Source organism: Dermacentor variabilis, chromosome 7, assembly GCF_050947875.1.
Source record: "Dermacentor variabilis isolate Ectoservices chromosome 7, ASM5094787v1, whole genome shotgun sequence".
In the NCBI taxonomy this organism is placed as follows: domain Eukaryota; kingdom Metazoa; phylum Arthropoda; class Arachnida; order Ixodida; family Ixodidae; genus Dermacentor; species Dermacentor variabilis.
In genome coordinates, this window is record NC_134574.1 from 15,346,945 (window position 1) to 15,365,095 (window position 18,151).

General features: G+C 45.6%; 1 protein-coding gene across 7 annotated transcripts in view; it reads right to left on the bottom strand.

Moving 5' to 3' along the window:
• Positions 1 to 18,151, bottom strand: part of brun (trafficking protein particle complex subunit brun) — a 747,330-nt gene that overhangs the window by 365,566 nt on the left and 363,613 nt on the right. For all 7 annotated transcript variants that reach the window (XR_012829487.1, XM_075698272.1, XM_075698271.1 and 4 more), the window contains exons 13-14: positions 16,982 to 17,108; positions 2,289 to 2,481 (exon numbers count right to left, since the gene is read on the bottom strand). Coding sequence is in view for 6 of the 7 variants with exons in the window: in XM_075698272.1 (XP_075554387.1) it covers positions 2,289 to 2,481; positions 16,982 to 17,108 (320 nt within the window). In the remaining variant the exon portion in view is untranslated. The remainder of the gene's footprint in view (positions 1 to 2,288; positions 2,482 to 16,981; positions 17,109 to 18,151) is intronic.

Sequence of the window (18,151 nt, forward strand, 5' to 3'; positions counted from 1 at the left end):
CTGAAGATAGGTCGTGGTGGGACAATTAAATTTTTTATGGCCTTTCAGACAGCAAGGAAACCTGCGACGAAACAGAATCCAAGTTAACAAGCTTACTTACGACTGTACTTGACACACTCCCGCCAGAAACATTTTAGCGCACCCATCGCCTAGGCCAATTTTCATCGAGTAAGTGTCGCCCGGTAATAGCTAAATTTGGAAACTTCCAAACAAAAATCTGATCAGCGGGTCAAGCGCGTCGGCTTTTATAGAGCAGTCGTCAAATGTTCCAGACTAATCGTTCGCACCTGCGTGCCTTCCACAAAGTTCTACACCATTCGCGTCAGGTGACGAAATCAGACAACATAAGGTTCAGCGACAACATACATCGAATAGAAGCATCGATAACTTTCCAGAAACTTCGGATATATGCAGGAGCGTCCCACGCTGTGCGATTACATTTGTTAGGCGGCGAAACGTGGTTGCCTGATAAAGATAAGTACACGTGTCACTATTACATATATATATTCCTTATGTTCAGCATGTGTCAGATAGGAGAATTTTGCGTTTGCTAAGCATACAAATCATTTTCAAACACCATTATACCTTGGGGAATGTGTTCACAAAGATCAGAGTGGGGTGACCGACAAAGTCTGATGCGGAGATTGTGACGCGACTTACATTGGCAAAACGGGCAGAAAAAGGTTAACAAGACTGAAAGAACAGAAAGGAGACGTTGCCAAGGCCACCCATGTAATGAGTTCTAAGACCAAACTTGTTGAATGCTGCTGGACAACAGGACACAGCTTCGACCTTGACAATGCGACGATGCTGGCCCGAGAGCAAAAGTTGGGGAAAAGAAAACTCCTGGAATTGTGGTTCATCCGTTGTGATGAATCGGAGTGCAACACCAACCATGGCCCCATGCTGGATGTTTACAAGGACATGCGAGACGACTAATCTGGACCTCCCCTCATTTGTGCCAGTGTATACTGAAGATGCCACCTGCATAGGCGGCAAAACATCTATACCCTTTTGTTTTAATTTGTTATGTCTGAGTAAAACTATTTTCAATCAAGAATTCACCTGGCTTTTAGAACATGTTTACACTTGCTAACGGCAAGTTGGGTATGGTTGTTCATGACCAGCTTGCTTGCAAGCTTGTTCACAAGCATTAACAATTCATAACTTGCTTCAGGCTCCCTCTCAAAATACACATTAGTCTTATTTTTTATTTTCTTTGACTGCGCACTTACATGGTAAATTAACTCAACACTCCCGCATCATCATGACGGAAGTGTACCAAGCTGACATTTTCCACCAACCCCCTCTGAGACATGGCAAAGCAGAAATGCAGTTATCCAAGGCACCCCTGCATTCCTTTATAACTGGTATCATGCGAAAGAATTCACAAGTGATAGTGCAACCCAATGCAAAGACCAAACAAAAAAAGCGATATCAAGACGAGGCACCAATGCATGCTTGCCAGCAACTTATTTGCCAGCACTTTCAACTGAAAAAAAAATGAAATTATGGGGTTTAACGTGCCAAAACCACTTTCTGATTATGAGGCACGCCGTAGTGGAGGACTCCGGAAATTTCGACCACCTGGGGTTCTTTAACGTGCACCTAAATCTAAGTACACGGGTGTTTTCGCATTGCACCCCCATCGAAATGCGGCCGCCGAGGCCGGGATTCGATCCCGCGGCCTCGTGCTCAGCAGCCCAACACCATAGCCACTGAGCAACCACGGCGGGTGCACTTTCAACTGAACTGAGGTCTTTGTTCTGTTACGAAAATCTCCTCTACTTTCTGCTAATGACCGCTCTCCGGATGAGCTAGTTTGTTGCTGGAGCTTGCATTTATGTTAGCAGAGCAAAACTGCTGAAAACACACATAAAGGAGATGTCTTACAGGTTTGACAAGCACACACCAAGACTGGCCACTATCTTCTAGTGTCTACATTCTTTTGTTGACAATGTGCACTCATCAAACCTGCAAGTGGTAGCAGCAGTAGCAGCAGCAGCAGCAGCAGCAGCAGCAGCAGCAGCAGCAGTAGCAGTAGCAGTAGCAGTAGTAGTAGTAGTAGTAGTAGTAGTAGTAGTAGTAGTAGTAGCAGTAGTAGTAGTAGTAGAAGTACATTATTTTATAAGTGAAGTACCACATTCTATTAAAGAGACTTCCCATCTCTTATGCATGTTTTTTTGTGTGCATATTTTGTTTAGTTTTGTGCTGCCAACATGAATGCAATGTTTCGTGCAAAACACCACGACAGCATCTCTGCCAAGACCAGAATGCCCTTGACCCACCGTTCGCCTGCGTACAGGCTGAGTGCATAGTTGTTGACCACATGGGCAGCGTCCCCAATGGTGGCAAAGTCAGGTGCCAGGGGCAGGTTGGCTGTGGCCTCAAGCAGGGGCAAGGGTGGCACCACCGTCACGGGGGCTGTGGGTTGCACCAGCACACATTCGCTGTGGACACCCAGCACGCATGTGCTGTAGCCTGCACACATCGCCAGCCACTTGTCACTTAGATCTATAGTGCACAAAACATAGTAGGCATGATGCTGGGCACAGCCTTGTTTCTACTTGCCCAAGCAATGGCCGGCTAAATCGACTCAAAGTGCAGAATGCAATTGTCTTTAAATCTATTGTCGGTGAGGCAGCTTTGGCAAGTCACCAAGACGTTGCGACTAGGCTTGTAACAAACCGAGCCATTATCACAAGCTACATGGAGCAGGACATGAATAACGCAGATGAAACTGCATTATTTTATCGGATGCTGCAGGACAAAATGCATGCCATGAAAGGCGACTAATGCGCTGGCAGCAAACACATTAAAGTGTGCGTTACAGCTCTATTGTACACTAATACAGATGGCAGGACAAAATGCACACCATGAAAGGCGACTAATGCGCTGGCAGCAAGCACAGTAAAGTGTGTGCTACAGCTCTTTTGTGCACTAACATGGAGGCAGCGACCGGCACGTGCCCTTTTTAACAGGAAAATCAAAGCAGCCACCTTGCTTTCGGGGCCATGTACCCATGTGCTACAGGCAAAATGCTGGCCGAGTTTAATCGCAACATGCGGAGGCACGGCAGGCTCATGCCGCTCATGCTCGAACAACTGCTCAGCGCACTGCATGCAAACTTCTCTGATGGCAGTGACTCTACTTTTTCTGCCATCCAATATCACTTGGAAAGTGAAGCCGCTTCGCTAGGCATAATGTGTGGCTTTAAGGCATCACACAGGTGCTGCATTACGGAGCACTTGCTCATCACTGTTGACCACTCAGCCGCCAACTTGCAGCTTCGAGTTTCACTGTATTCAGCCCTTGAGATGGTGAAGGCAGCCTAGGTGTAAACGACGGCCACTTGTGTGTGCAACTGTTTCTGCAAGGACTCATCAACGTACGTAGTACCTGATGCCGAGCCCAATGCTTCCAAAGAGGATCAGTCCGACAGCAATTTGCAGCAGCGCCTTGTTTATTCCAGCATGGGAGGCCATGACATTGGCTGGGATGATTTTATTTCTGCCCATGAAGAGGCTGACACCGCAGAACCGTGCACAGACAAGGCCATCGTTTGTGAATTGCAGACCGAGTGTGACTGAGAAATTGGATGATGATGAAACCTCGGACCCAGCACCCATAAGTGCGCCTGTAGCAATGGGCTCTATAAGAGGACTCAGGTAACTTGTCTATGCTAAGGGCCTTGGTGAAGAGCATGTTATGCTTTAAATAAAGTGGGGACCACCCTAATTGGATCTGCACAACAAGCATCACGGGTTTTTGGCGAAGAAATAAATTTTCTGTTTTGACTAGCAACTTTCTTTTAGCTTTCATCCAGTTTCTATGAATTTTCAGATATAATGAACGGATGCTGCTTGATACTCAGGTTTGTTATAAGTGGGCTCGACTGTATTAAAATCGTGTATAAACACTTTCTTATACGGAGATTCGAAATACGTTTTGTTCTATGGACAAGGAGACACAAAAAGTTAAATACTTTGTTACATCAAGAATTTCATTACATGGCTAGGCGCTTGGGCCACTTGTTCCCAGAAGAAGACGAGGACGGCCTGGCTCACAAGTTCGCGCCCTGGTCTTTTGTCGGTGCTGCGCTGCCCCTTCAACGACTTGGGCCTTAACGGCCTCTTTTAGAAGTTGCTTGTCAATTAAACATGACATTTTTCTGGTGGAGGTGCTGGGTATTCTCGACCCATGCAACAGACACCTCCTAGCAGCAGGAATGCAAGACCGATACTGGAGCTCACGCCAGTACACTGTGCAAGCCAGAGAATCCAGGGATTGGCCCCTGAGTTTGCGCCTTTACCTGTGAGGATAACGACAATGACGGCAGGTATGGATGCTACATCCCATACTACCACAACTAACCCTGCGACGGCTGCTCCGGTACCTCCTCATTACACGTTGCAAAAACCGTGTATGCCAAGTCCCTTCCATGGCAAGCTTCTTGAAGACATGGAAGACTGGCTGGCGGACTTCGAGCACGTGGCGGAGTTCAATGTATGAAACGACGAATCGAAGCTCCGAAGCATCTACTTCAGACTTTTGGATGGTGCTTGCACGTTGTTCCAGAACCGTGAAGATGTTCTGACATCATGGCCTGAGTTCTCTCGCAGCCTCTTGGACAGCTACGTCAGCTCCAATCGCTGGGAACGAGCAGAATGGGCCCTTCAATCTTGCATTCAGAAACCCAATGAGAGTGTGGCTATGTACATAGAATACATGGTGCATCTCTTCAGGAGAGCTGACCTTACCATGTCAGAAGTCAAGAAGCTGCGTCACTTGGTGCGAGGCGTGAAAGAGCAGCTTTTTGGTGGACTCATTCGTAGTCTGCCCCGAACTGTTGCAGAGTTTCTCACTGAAGCCGTCACCATGGAGAAGGCCCTGCACCAGTGCTCACACCAGTATGATCGGCAAGTGAATCTCTCCTCTGCTACCAGTGGCCTAGGAGCTTTCACGACTGACATCGACTCGCTTTGCGAGATTATTCGATCAGTAGTCCGCGACGCGCTGCGACCGCTGCATCAGTTGCAGCAGCCTTCAGCCAACCTCATAGCTAGCGTAGTACATGACGAAGCACAGCATGTGCTCGGTACACCACGTTACAAAGCAGCACCTCCGGTCGCTCCACGGCTTCAGGTTTTCATGACTTCAAGTGAACCTCGATGCACAACTCACGCTGACGTCTTAAGAGGCACCGTCTCGTAGCTGGCGACACCTCCTACCATGAGCAAATACCAGCGTGCAACTTATGCCGACGCATTGGGGCACCCTATCCTTGCACCAGCGCGACTACCTGCCATGACCCCGTATGCCATGCTTCAGTCAGCGCAGGCGTTTCCTTATTTTGGAGAGGCTCAACCAGCCATGCATAAATTGGACATTTGGCACTTGCCCGACCAATGACCGCTCTGTAACCCCTGTGGTGAGGCGGGTCATGTCTACCGAGAGTGCCAGTACCGCCATGGACTCCAGGAGTTTCCTATTGATTCACCCTGACTCTGTTTTGGAAAATGGCCACCTCAGATTGAAGATTTTATTGCCCAACAGTGCGCGCCAGTTGCGATTGCCGTCACCACGACCATTCTATTCGAGAGGTACAGGTCGAGTGTCGCAAGGATGATCTCCTAGCCCTCGCCTGGAAAACTAACATCAGTTACCTTTCAAGGCGCGGCCACTGACACTCGATGTGCAGAAGACCTCCAACCAAAGTGACCTCAGACCGACGGAGACTTGACGACACCTGTGTCTCAGGCTTGAGACAACTTTTCAATGAACATACCTGTGCTGATCGACGGTCCAAATGTTGTTGCTTTAATAGACACTGGCCCTGACTATTCGATTATCAGCGGAAAACTGGCAAGCAGTTTAAAGAAAGTTGTTACGCCTTGGACAGGGATGCACGTACGGACAGCTGGCGGACATGTCGCCGAACCACTTGGCGAGTGCACTTTTTGGATGCAAATTCAAAACTCTATGTTTCCGATCAGTTCCCTTATTCTCTGAGAATGCTCCCGTGAATTTATATACGGAATACACTTTCTTCAAGAGTATGGCGCCATCATCGACCTCCGCCGACGCTGCATTTCTTTCTCTACAAAGAAAGCGACAATACGAGACACCTGCCACCACACAGCTGCTCAACAAATTACCGATGACAACATCACAATACCAGCTCGTGCTAGTCTAATGATTTCGGTAATGCCCGAGGGCACATGCGAAGGCAAAGTACTTGTAGAGTGCAACGTCTCCCTTCTACTTACCCTCAGAATTAGCGTGGCTCGAGGAATCATAGATGTTAGGGATGGCCAAGCTGACATCTTGATCACTAACTTCACAAATGAACACTGACACCTCTTCTGTGGCACTGCCGTCGCTTACGCTGAAGCCTTGGAGGATGTCATTGAGTGTTTCGCTTGTGGAGAAAGCGGCAGCAACGAAGAATCCGTTACAAATGTCGACATCAACATCAAGCTGTCGGAGAACAATAAGGAGGCAATGTGAGGACTGTTGTGTGAATTCAAGGACTGCTTCGCTCGATCGTCTAAAGTCAGTCAGATGCCAATCACGTAGCACAAGATAATTACGACAATGCACGTCCCATTCACCAGCAGCCGTATCATGTTTCACAGAAAGAGCGCGAAGCAATCCAACAGCAAGTCAAGGAGATGATTGACAATGGCGTCATCCAACCTTCAAACAGTCCATGGTTGTCACCGGTTGTCCTGGTAAAGAAGAAGGACAACACTGTCTGCTTCTGTGTCGATTACAGAAAGCTCAATAATGTCACAAGGAAAGACGTCTATTCGCTGCCACGCATAGATGACTCTCTTGACCAGCTACGGTGAGTCAAGTATTTTTCCTCCCTACACTTGAAAAGTGGGTACTGGCAGATTCAGGTAGACAAGCGTAACCGGGAGAAAACAGCCTTTGTCACTCTGGATGGACTTTACAAGTTCCAAGTACTTCCGTTCGAGTTGTGCTCTGCTCCGGCAACTTTCCAATGGATGATGGACACTGTGCTAGCCAACCTAAAATGGCAAACTTGTCTCGTCTACCTGAATCATGTAGTCGTATCTTCAGGCAGCTTCTCCGGACATTTTGGGCGACTGCGGCAAGTGCTCAGAGCAATCCAATCGGCCAACTTAAGCCTCAGAAATGTCATTTCGGTTATGAAGAACGGAAGTTCCTTGGACAGGTCGTGAGCGCAGAAGGCGTCCATCCCAATCCTGAGAAAACTGCCACTGTAGCTGCTTTCCTGACTCCTACCAACAAGAAAAGCGTGCGACGTTTCCTGGGACTGTGCGCATACTACCGGCACTTTATACGCCATTTTCCTAAAATTGCCAAACCACTTACTCTTCTCACTACAGACAACACGCCGTTCATCTGGAGCTCTGAACAGGAAGCGGCTTTCATTGAGCTTTGACACTGCCTGGCATCGCCCCCTGTTCTTGGGCATTTCAAAGAGGAAGCTAAAACAGAAATTCATACTGACGCCAGTAACGTCTGTCTGGGTGCAGCGCTCGTACAGTGACAGAAGAATGGTGAAAGGGCCATAGCTTACGCCAGCTGCAACCAATCACAACCCAAGTCCAATTACACTGCTACGGAGAAAGAGTGTCTTGCCGTCGTATGGGTACATGCAAAGTTCTGTCCTTATCTCTATGGTCGCCCATTCCGCGTCATGACGGATCATGAAGTTGGATATATTGAGGTTCAACTGTACTTAGAAAGCATGTCATTGGGTGCCCGATTCAAGCACTAAGTAAGTCCACTGACCTGCAGATGGAACAATGTGGCAAGTTTGTGCTGGTTGGCACAGGATGTTGTCAATGACTTTCGAAAGGAAGGTACAGCCTTTGTCAGTCACTAGTTGATGCGAGGCGCCATGCACTAAAATCATGTAGCAAAGTAGAAAGTCTGTGACATCTGTAGCACAGCTAGCTGGAAGGTCATTGCGTAGTGCATAGTGCTATCGGAAGCGATGGCAACCCACTTACTTCTGGAAGTAGATGTTGGAAAAGGAGAGAGAAGATCCCAGCCGACATGGAAGAAGCACTCCACTGAGATGGGCTGCAGATAACAATAGAAGTGGCAGTGCACACGGTCATTTGTGCGAGACACACCAAGGTGACCAAGTTGGGGTGTAGCTCAACTAGGAGGAGGACAGAGCCGTTGGGGCACACAATAAGCTAACATAAGATGCCAACCTTGAAGGTGAACATGCACATAGAGGAATCTCTGGGTGATGACTCGAGGTTCTCAATCAGCTCACTCAAATGGGCATCAGAGTGCTGCTCATGACAGATGCCTAGGAGCTGAGAGATGGACAAAGAAAAGCATTCGATTGCTTCACTGTCTGAGGAGTCTGCATCGGCCACGGTATAGCAAGATAAACAATCGGTGTCATGGTGCAAGCACCCTGTCTTGTAGACAATCTAGTACGCATATTATCGTCAGAGCAGGGCCCCACAGGCAAGTCAGTCTGAAGAGTCTTTTAAAGAAGTGAGCAACCAAAGGGCTTGGCAACTCCTGCAAATGGTCGGCCGAATAGGTATGGGCGAGTTATTGCAATGACCTGTACAAGTCCGAGGTGCTTGCTGATAGAGTAATTTATCTTCGAAGCACATAGGAGCTAGCTGGCATAAGCTATAATGCAGTCCTGTTCAGGCTGTTCCCGGACTGCACCTATGCTGTAACCAGTGGCATCAGTGAGGACTTTGGTAGGGCTGATGGTCGAAGCGTGCGAGGTGGCATAGTGAGGAGGGTGGTGGACATGGGAGAAAGCGGCAGCTTGTTTAGGGTACCAGGACAAAGGAATGTTCTGTTTCAGGAGATCAATGAATAGCCTCACAAAGACTGCAAAGTTCTTTACGAAGCGATGAAAATAAGAACATAGCCCCACAAAGCTTCAAACGTCTTTGGCAGACCTTGGAACGGGGAAGTCAGTCATAGCTCGGATTTTGTTTGGGTCGGGCTGTCGGGCCCAAGGATGGTAATTTTGCAGCGTTCCAAAGGGCACTTGGAAGGATTCAACAGCAGTCTGGCCTGGCTAAAGACATTAAGAATGGCCGAAAGGCGGTCAAGGAGTCTATCGAACACAGGTGAGAACACGCCATAGTCAAAACAACACAGGCTTGTGGACCATTTGAAGAAATGCAGTCACCGATGTTGCCACCCTCGCATCACTGTAATCACAGAAACTTCCCTCAGGCAGCTACGTCCACATGCTTTTCTGGCCATCCAGTTTCATTAGTGCAGTATTACACTGAACTAGAATAAGGGACGATAAGCCAACCACCATGCATTATCATATGTGTCACGTGAACTGGCGCTCGTTGCGGCAGCATTTGTGATCGCCTACTATTGAACGTGTATCTACCGACGCAAGGTCTGAAGAGCATGTCTGGTCAGATGTGCACTGCAGGCAAGCTGCGCTAGCAGGGTGCTCAATCATTGCACATGCTGTAGAATGAAATTTCAATTTTGCAACTAACAAGAAAACCACACGCATAATAATGAATATACAAATTATAATGCATCTTTTATGCTTTGTTTTTTTTATGCTTCGTGCTTTCTTCTTTTTAGCTTTGTGTTGACTAGAAGCCAAATTCTTTAGCGTTTTCCGGACAACATTCATTTGGGCTAGATGGTGCATACTTGAATTACGAAGGAACAGCGCCAACGAAGACGATCACAAGTGGGGAGAACGACACAGGACAAGCACCAACTGAATAAAGATAGATGAAGTTGGCGCTTGTCCTGTGTCGTTCTCCCCACTTGTGATCGTCTTCGTTGGCGCTGTTCCTTCGTAATTCTTTAGCGTTCTGTCAGTTTCAGAATAAACAAGCAGCACCTTCTGTTCTGTGTGGCACTTTCTGAAAAAAAAAAAAAACTGTGCCTACTATGTGTCACTGATGAAACTCCTTTTCGTAAGGGGCCCTACAGCACAAAGCAAAAGTTCACTTTAAAGGACTTTCGTTCACTCGAGTGTCAGGTGTATGAGAGTGCCTTCATAATATATTCCATAGGTGTTGTGTATTTGATTCCATTATCAAGTGAAAAGCTTACCATCAGCCAGACTGAGCGGCGTAATTGATTAAGGGAGTGTGCTCATAAAGGAAAGAAAAAAACAAGACAAATTTGCGCATCTTGTTGCGCATGTTATTTCATGTAGGTGTTAACCACAATTTGGTGAAACGTGTACACTTGATAATGTCACAAAAAGAATGGCATGTTTGGCTTTAGAAGCACTTATTATAAGTAGGAATGCGAACCAGTCTGTCCATCCCAATTGTAATCAGAGTACTATACAATAACATGCTGTAGTACACTCTTAAACAAATGTACACCTTTGGGGTGTATATTTGCCACACAACAATAATCATCATCTGTCTTGCTTGCATTTCCTTTCTTCAAAACGCTGCGCTCGCTACTTTTCTGTCGAGAGTGCACTGTAATGCTCATAGCGCACATGCCGTTCGTGACTTGGAAGTACCGTGCTTGCAGTGTTAAATGAAGGAAATGTGGACAAGACAGATGACAATTATTGTTGTGTGGCAAGGTATGACCCAAAGGGTGTAATTTTGCTTAACCATTTGACGGTCGATGATGTAAATATACGGCGCCGCAAACAAGTCTGAAAATGGTCGACGCCGTATATTTACGGCGCCGTCTGTACGTTTAAAAAGCGGGCCAATTTCCTAACTTTTTGTTTTCTGTCATGTGCTGCCACCATGTGGGGATACATGGAATTTTTTTCACGCACCCATCTCTCTCAGTTTCCATTGCATGGTTTGTTTTAGTGCTACTTTGCTCCCGCGCGTCTATATACTACTGCTCGCACATTGGCGCGCGTGCAGGCGAGCGGCCATTTGGATTTTGTTTCGCAAGCGCTTTCGGCTTTCTGCACTTGCGAAACTGATGACTATCTCATTCCTAATCGCTCATAGGGCAACCGCTTGGTCCTTGCTCGTTTAGTGCTCACAGGGGTGCGCATAGGGAGGATGCTGCCGTGCATGCGTTTCCGTATCTTTTCTTTTTTTAAGACTGGTGGAAACTAGCTGCCCTAGCTGGTTGGCGATAAGATGAAGATTAGCGGAAGTTTGTCACACATGTTGCTTTTTTTGATGGGCACACAACCAGTTTTCTTGAGTGCGCGCACCTACGCAGTTCGATTACGCTATGGACGTACGTATTAGTGTAAGATCAGGAAAATTTTAGGCTTGCGAAATATTCTCGTGCATGGATTTTCAAAGCCTTGAACTATGTGCATAAAAATGCATAACCTTTTTAATTCTGTTAAGTTTATTTCCTTTTTTATTGTTGTTATTCATGAATGAAGAGTGCATATATACCAATGCAAAACATTTTTTTCTCACTCTACGGTCACCATTGAAAAATTACGGTAAATTTGTTTCGAAATAAGTCCCTAAGAAGAATTGGAATCTGCAATAAAAAAAAAATCGATCCTGGGCGGTCACATATGGCGAAAAAAATTGACCCTCAGAGGGTTAAGAGTGTAGGTGGCATGTGTGTTAATCATGTGTACATGAGGGCTCCCAATTTGGCAAATAAACAATTGGTAGTGAACACTTGTGTGAAAACCTTTCTTGTGGTATTCGTGTGTGTGTGTGTGGGCGTGTGCCTGTATGAGAATGTGTTCTCTTGTGCTCTGAAGCAAGTTACCGACAAGGATATTCAAGAATCCCGAAAGATTAAAGAAAAATGTGTTTTAAAAATCAAGAGCGTTTCACGTTTTCAGAGACCCACATGTCATTGTTGGTTTGTTTAGAGTGCTGTATATATCAATGCATAAAGTTTTACACCACCTCATAATCATCATAATCATAATCATCATCACCATCATTATAAGCCTGTTTTATGTCCACTGCAGGATGAAGGCCTTTCCCCGCGATTTCCAATTATCCCTGACCTGCACCCACGAATTTCCTAATTTTATCGCTACACCTAGTATTCTGCCATCCTCAACTACATTTTTCTTCTCTTGGTACCCATTCTGTAACCATAATGATCCAACGGTTATCTAACCGGCGCATTACATCCCCTGCCCAGCTTCGTTTTTTTCTCTTGGTGTCAATTAAAATATTGTCTATACCCATTTGCTCTCTGATCCAAACTGCTCTCTTTCTGTCTCTTAATGTTATGCCTAGCAATCTTTGTTCCATTGCTCTTTGCATGGTCCTTAACTTGTTCTAAAGCTTCTTTGTCAGTCTCCAAGTCTCTACCCCATATGTCAGCACTGGTAAAATGCACTGATTGTACACCTTCCTTTCCAATGATTATGGTAAGCTTCCAGTCAGGAGCTGACAATGTCTGCTGTATGGGCTTCAACCCATTTTTATTCTTCTGTGAATTTTCTTCTCATGGTCAGGGTTTCCTGTGATTAATTGACCAAGGTAAACGTACTCCTTCAGAGACCCTACAGGCTGACTGGCGGTCCTGAACTCTTGTTCCCTTGCCCGGTTGTTCGGCATTATCGTTGTCTTCTGCATATTAACCTTCAACCCCACTCTTACACTCTCTATGTTAAGGACCTCAATCATTTGTTGTAACTCGTCCGCATTGTTGCTCAATAGAACAATGTCATCGGCAAACCGAAGGTTGCTGAGATATTCGCCTTCGATCCTTACTCCTAAGCCTTCCCAGTTTAATAGCTTGAATACTTCTTCCAAGCACTCAGCGAATAGCACTAGAGAAATTGTGTCTCCCTGTATGACCCCTTTCTTTATATATATCTTCCTGCTTTTCTTGTGTAGAATTAAGCTAGCTGTAACACCTCTGTAGAAATTTTCCAAAGTACTTACGTCAGCGTTCTGCACTCCTTCATTACGTAATGCCTCTATGATTGCTGGTATCTCTACTGAATCAAATGCCTTTTCATAATCTATGAAAGCCATATAGAGAGGCTTATTGTACTCTGCAGATTTCTCGATAACCTGATTAATGACATGGATGCGGTTCATTGTAGAGTATCCCTTCCTGAAGCCAGCCTGTTCCCTTGGTCGACTAAAGTCCAGTGTTGCCCTTATTCTATTGGAGATTATTTGGGTAAATATTTTATACACCGTATTTACTCGCACAATGATTGAACTCGCATAAGGATTGCACGTGAATTTTGTCATCAAACTGCTTTTTTTTTCTTTCCCGTGTAGTGATCGCACCCTGAACTTATCGTAGCGTTATGTCGTGTGCCAAGACAAGCTAACAATGATCACACTTATTATCAGTCCCATGCTACGCGAACGACTCTTGAAGGCATGCCAAGCGGTTTGCATGAACCTAACATTCTTAAGTAGATGCCCCATTTTATTCCTTTCATCACTTTCCGCACTTCCATGAAAAAAAAAAGAAGCTACAACCAAATTTGCCTCAGCTTTATTATTTGTAGGCTTCATAATGGCGTTGGTCAACAACAACAACAAGATAAAGAGCACCTTTCGATTCTTCTCGTCTGCACTCGTGGGCATGCAAGAAATCGCGAGCGGCAACGATAGTGGCCACGTTTACACTGATATGTTAGAAGTGTACCGTATTTGTACGCCGACGCTTGTAACGCAGCTAATATCTTCGCCCACCCTTAGTGGAAACATGCCATATTAGGATAGCAGAAAGACCCAGTTTCCACTTCATGCCCGCCATGTGTTTCTATGTCACTGGCGGCTAAGCGCGCCCATCTCTGTTTCTGTCACCTCAAAGTGGACATGGCTACGCTATTGTAGCAAACTTCCCGATGACGATATTATTAATTACTGATATGGAAGAAACTGTTTCAATGTGCGTAATGTACTCACGAAAAGAAAAATAATCGTGTTCGGCGCGTTTGGCTTGCTCCATCAGCCAATTCTGTTTTGGCGTCCCGCACTGACAGTGGCCGCCGCCTGCTTGTTGACCCGTTGTCATCTCGCAGCAAATGCGGTATGAAAAAAGAAAATGTTTCTTTTCATGAGAAATTTAACCTGTGGAATGATCGCACCCCTGAATTTGCGTCAGTTTTTCTAACAAAGAAGTGCGATCATTATGCGAGTAAGTACGGTAACTGGGAGTAAGTTAATGGGCCTATAATTTTTCAATTCTTTTGTGGATTAGTACAAGGCTTGCATTCTTCCAGTTTCCTGGAACCCCTGCAGTCGATAGACACTTCGTATAAAGAGCCGGAGTTTTTTCCATAATTATGTCTCCTCCATCTTTGATTAAATCAAATATTATTCCCTGCCGCTCTTCTTCATTTCATGTCTTGCAAGGCCCTTCTGACCTCATTGCTAGCTATAGGAGGAGTTTCTGTATCCTGTTCATTACTGTTTTGTAATAGAGGTATCCTGACTCCTCTGGTTATTGTACAGGTCAGTATAGAATTCTTCCACTTATTTTACTATATCGAGATTGCTGATGATACTACCTTGCTTATCTTTCAGTGCGTACATCTTGGTTTGTCCTATGCCAAGTTTCTTTCTCCCTAATTTCAGGCTACGTCCATCTTTTATGGCTTCTTCAGTCTTTCTCATGTTAGATTTTCGAATATCACTTATTTTCACCTTGTTGATCAGTTATGACAATTCCACGGATTCTATCTTACCTCTTGAGTTAGACACTTTCGTTTTTTGTCGTTTTATAGTAGTTCCTTTGTTACTTAGGAGAGCTTGCCTACTGGTTGCCTTGGTGCCTTGCCTCCCACTTCAGTTGCTGCCTCTGAAGCCAGCCTAGTTAGGGTTTTATTCATTACCCCCATGTCATCATCTCTCTGTTCTAAAGCTGCATATTTGTTTGCAACTACCAGCCTGAATTTGTATGCTTTTACCATTACTGCCTCTAAGTTGACCTGTTTTTTCTTGACCAATTTTACTCTTTCTCTCTTCAAATTGAGGTGAATCCTAGCCCTCATAACCTATGATCACTGCACTTTACCCTACCTATCACTTCTACATACTGCGCTATGCTAGGATCAGCAGAAAGTTATAAAGTCAATTTCATTTCTTGTTTCACCATTAGGGCTTTTCCAGGTCCACTTTCTGTGGCGACACTTCCTGAAAAAGGTCTTCATTATTCAAAGCTTATTCTTTTCTGCGAATTCTACCAGCATCTCTCCTCTAGCGTTCCTAGAATCATCACCGTAGTTGCCCATTGCTTGTTCACCAGCCTGCTTTTCCCCCCACTTTTGCATTGAGGTCACCCATTTCTACAGTATACTGAGTTTGCACTTTTCTCATTGCTAATTCAACATCTTCATAAAACTCTGTAGCAGAGGACATGTCCGTTATTCAGCAATGTATAAGCCTCACCAGTTCTTCTAATCTCACAAAGGCCGATGATGTCCCAAACAATGTCTCATAGCTCCTCAAGGAGTCCTGCTAAGCTAGCCTCACTCGAGCGGGTTCGGGTGTTAAATGTTGCAAGGGCCACTTTCTATTGGCAGCCTGTCCGGACCCAGAGATTCTCAGCACCCTGTGCTGCATCACAGGTCTGACCGCCGCCTCAGTCAGGTGCTCCTCAGCTGCTGGGAACTGAGGGCCATTGGGTAATTGAGTGAGTCATTTGGGAAGGAGTGGCCGAATACTGCACCATGGAGGCCAATTCCTGTCCTGGTGAGGGAGTGTCTTGTTGAAGCTTAGTGGGCCTTCCTAATTTGGTTGTACCTGGACTAGTATAGCCCCACTCGCTCTTGGCATCTTTTGCCGGAGACAGGCGTCACTCCAAGCCTGCAGATTTTGTGCACTGATGGAGGTGAATTTCAAGCTCACCATCGTCCAAAAAAAAAAGCTTTATAGGGGAATATTGAACTTCAGACTATGGGAACCAAGCATTTGAAATAGCTCAGACAGAGCTCATACTGCTACTCGCGTTTAACATAATATAGTGCACGGTGCGCTTGCTTTGAACACAAAAAGGGGGGCATCTCAGTACGCACATACTGGCAGCATGTTTCGGAGATTTCTGCAACCCATTTTGTAAATCTTACGTGCCTAAAAACTTGATGTATCCACGATAGATGTGCTTTCCTGATCCCGATGGGTAGCTCCAATATAGAATGATTTCTAAACAGTTCTGGCCTCGTAGTTCCGGAACCGTACGTGCGCAGACGGCCGTGAACTCAGCTGGGCAAACCCTACAGGTGTACCGACGACCACTCGCAGTTGCGAATACATGCTCGTGATCTACAGGAATACAAACGGAAACCCGTGAAAACGAATATAAATGCAAATTCAGAAGAAATAACTGAACGTAAACTACACCTTTTCTTTTTTACTTGATCAAAATCTGTATGTGAACTTTACAACTGTGGACGTTACATTATTTATTTCTTATTCTTTGCGTGCTACTGCAAACCTTGTCATCACGTTTTCTCTCCCTTCAGCGCTGCAATATTTTTTGGGGTAGGTCGCGGCAGGTCGCACGGCATAGTATTTCTCAATGGTTCTAACATTGTGGTTTCGGAGTCTCCCGTACACAAGGGGCATGAACGTGACTAGATACACTATATATTTTCGGCGGAATTGAACAGCACTTAAAAGTAGTGTGGAAAAAAAGAAAATTAGAAAATTAAAAAGCTTTCAGCGCTTACCACGAATTCACTAGTCGCGTCTGGAGGGAGGTACACCAAACAGTTCATGGTCTCGGCTGCCTGTCTCATGCATCGGAGCAGTCTTTCCGAACAAAATGGAACTGGTACTGATGCGCCGTGGAAGGCTGAGGCATCGGATGTCAGGAGGGTGCATTGACAAAGACTTTCGCTCAAAGGCAAATTCTACACAACCTCCAGCCCACCACAAAAATATCGTCTGGGACGGCCACTGCGAGCTAGCTAGTGTGCTCAAAATGTAACAACAATCTGCGAGTCTCCCTTGGTCAAAGCAAGCATTGACATGGAGCCTCATACTTTCTGTGCTTGCATTGTGCACAAAAAACAGCCCCAGCCACATTTCCCTCCTTCAAGTGAAGCCCGGTTTGGACTGACCACGTAGCTGCAGCTGCCCTGTAGCCCGAGGTGTGCCCAGCAATTTGACTGGGTATGGGCTGGACTCTGGCGGCAGCTCCAGGGATGCTGGGAAGCTCTCCAGGGGTACTCCATCCGCCAGAAGGGACTGCAACATGGAAAAACAAATTATGATGCACTCACTGCAACAAGAGGACCAACAAGAAGGGGCACACAGATGGGCAATAATTACATGTACAGTGGCAAACGTGACCCCCAAATGCCAACTATTACACACAGACAGAGTTGCCAAGAAAAGAAGTGAAAATGCGGAACAAGTGTACACAAGCCCAGCATATATTATTGCTCACTCGTCGCCAGGTGTTCAATCACACTGACAGTGCTACTCCTATTGTAGCACGTGGTGTGCGAATATACAGAAGGGTAGTCCCACACAGCAGTGAGCAGATATGTCCATTCCAAATGGGCTGGCTGGATGCACATGTTGAATTTAGGGTTAAATCACTCTCTATGCCCATTTGCCTGCGGATGATAAACAGATGCAAAGAAATATGCAGCCTTAGAACAAAGAGATGAAGATGACATGGAGGCAATGAATGAAATCGTAACCAGGCTGGCTTCAGAGGCAGTGATTGAAGTGGGAGGCAAGGCACCAAGGCAAACAATAGGCAAGCTCTCCCAAGTAACAAAGGACCTAATAAAGAAACGACAAAGAATGAAAGTGTCCAACTCAAGAGATAAGATAGAATTCGCGGAACTGTCAAAACTGATCAACAAAGCTAAAATATGTGATATTATAAATTATAACATGAGAAAGACTAAAGAAGCCGTAAAAGGGACACAGCCTGAAATCAGTGAGGAGGAAACTTGGCATAGGACAAACCAAGCAGTATGCACTGAAAGATAAGCAGGGTAATATCATGAGCAATCTCGTAGGTACAATAAAAGCAGCGGAAGAATTCTATACTGACATGTACAGTACCCAGAGGACTTGGGAGCACTCTATTCGAAACAATAATGAACAGTATATAGAAACTCCTCCTGTAACTAGAGATGAGGTAAAACTAGAGATGAGAGATGAGATGAGGCATGAAACGGGGAAAAGCGGCAGGAGAGGATGGAATATCAGTCGATTAATTCAAAGATGGAGGAGACAAAATGCTAGAAAAACTGGCGGCTCTCTATACGAAG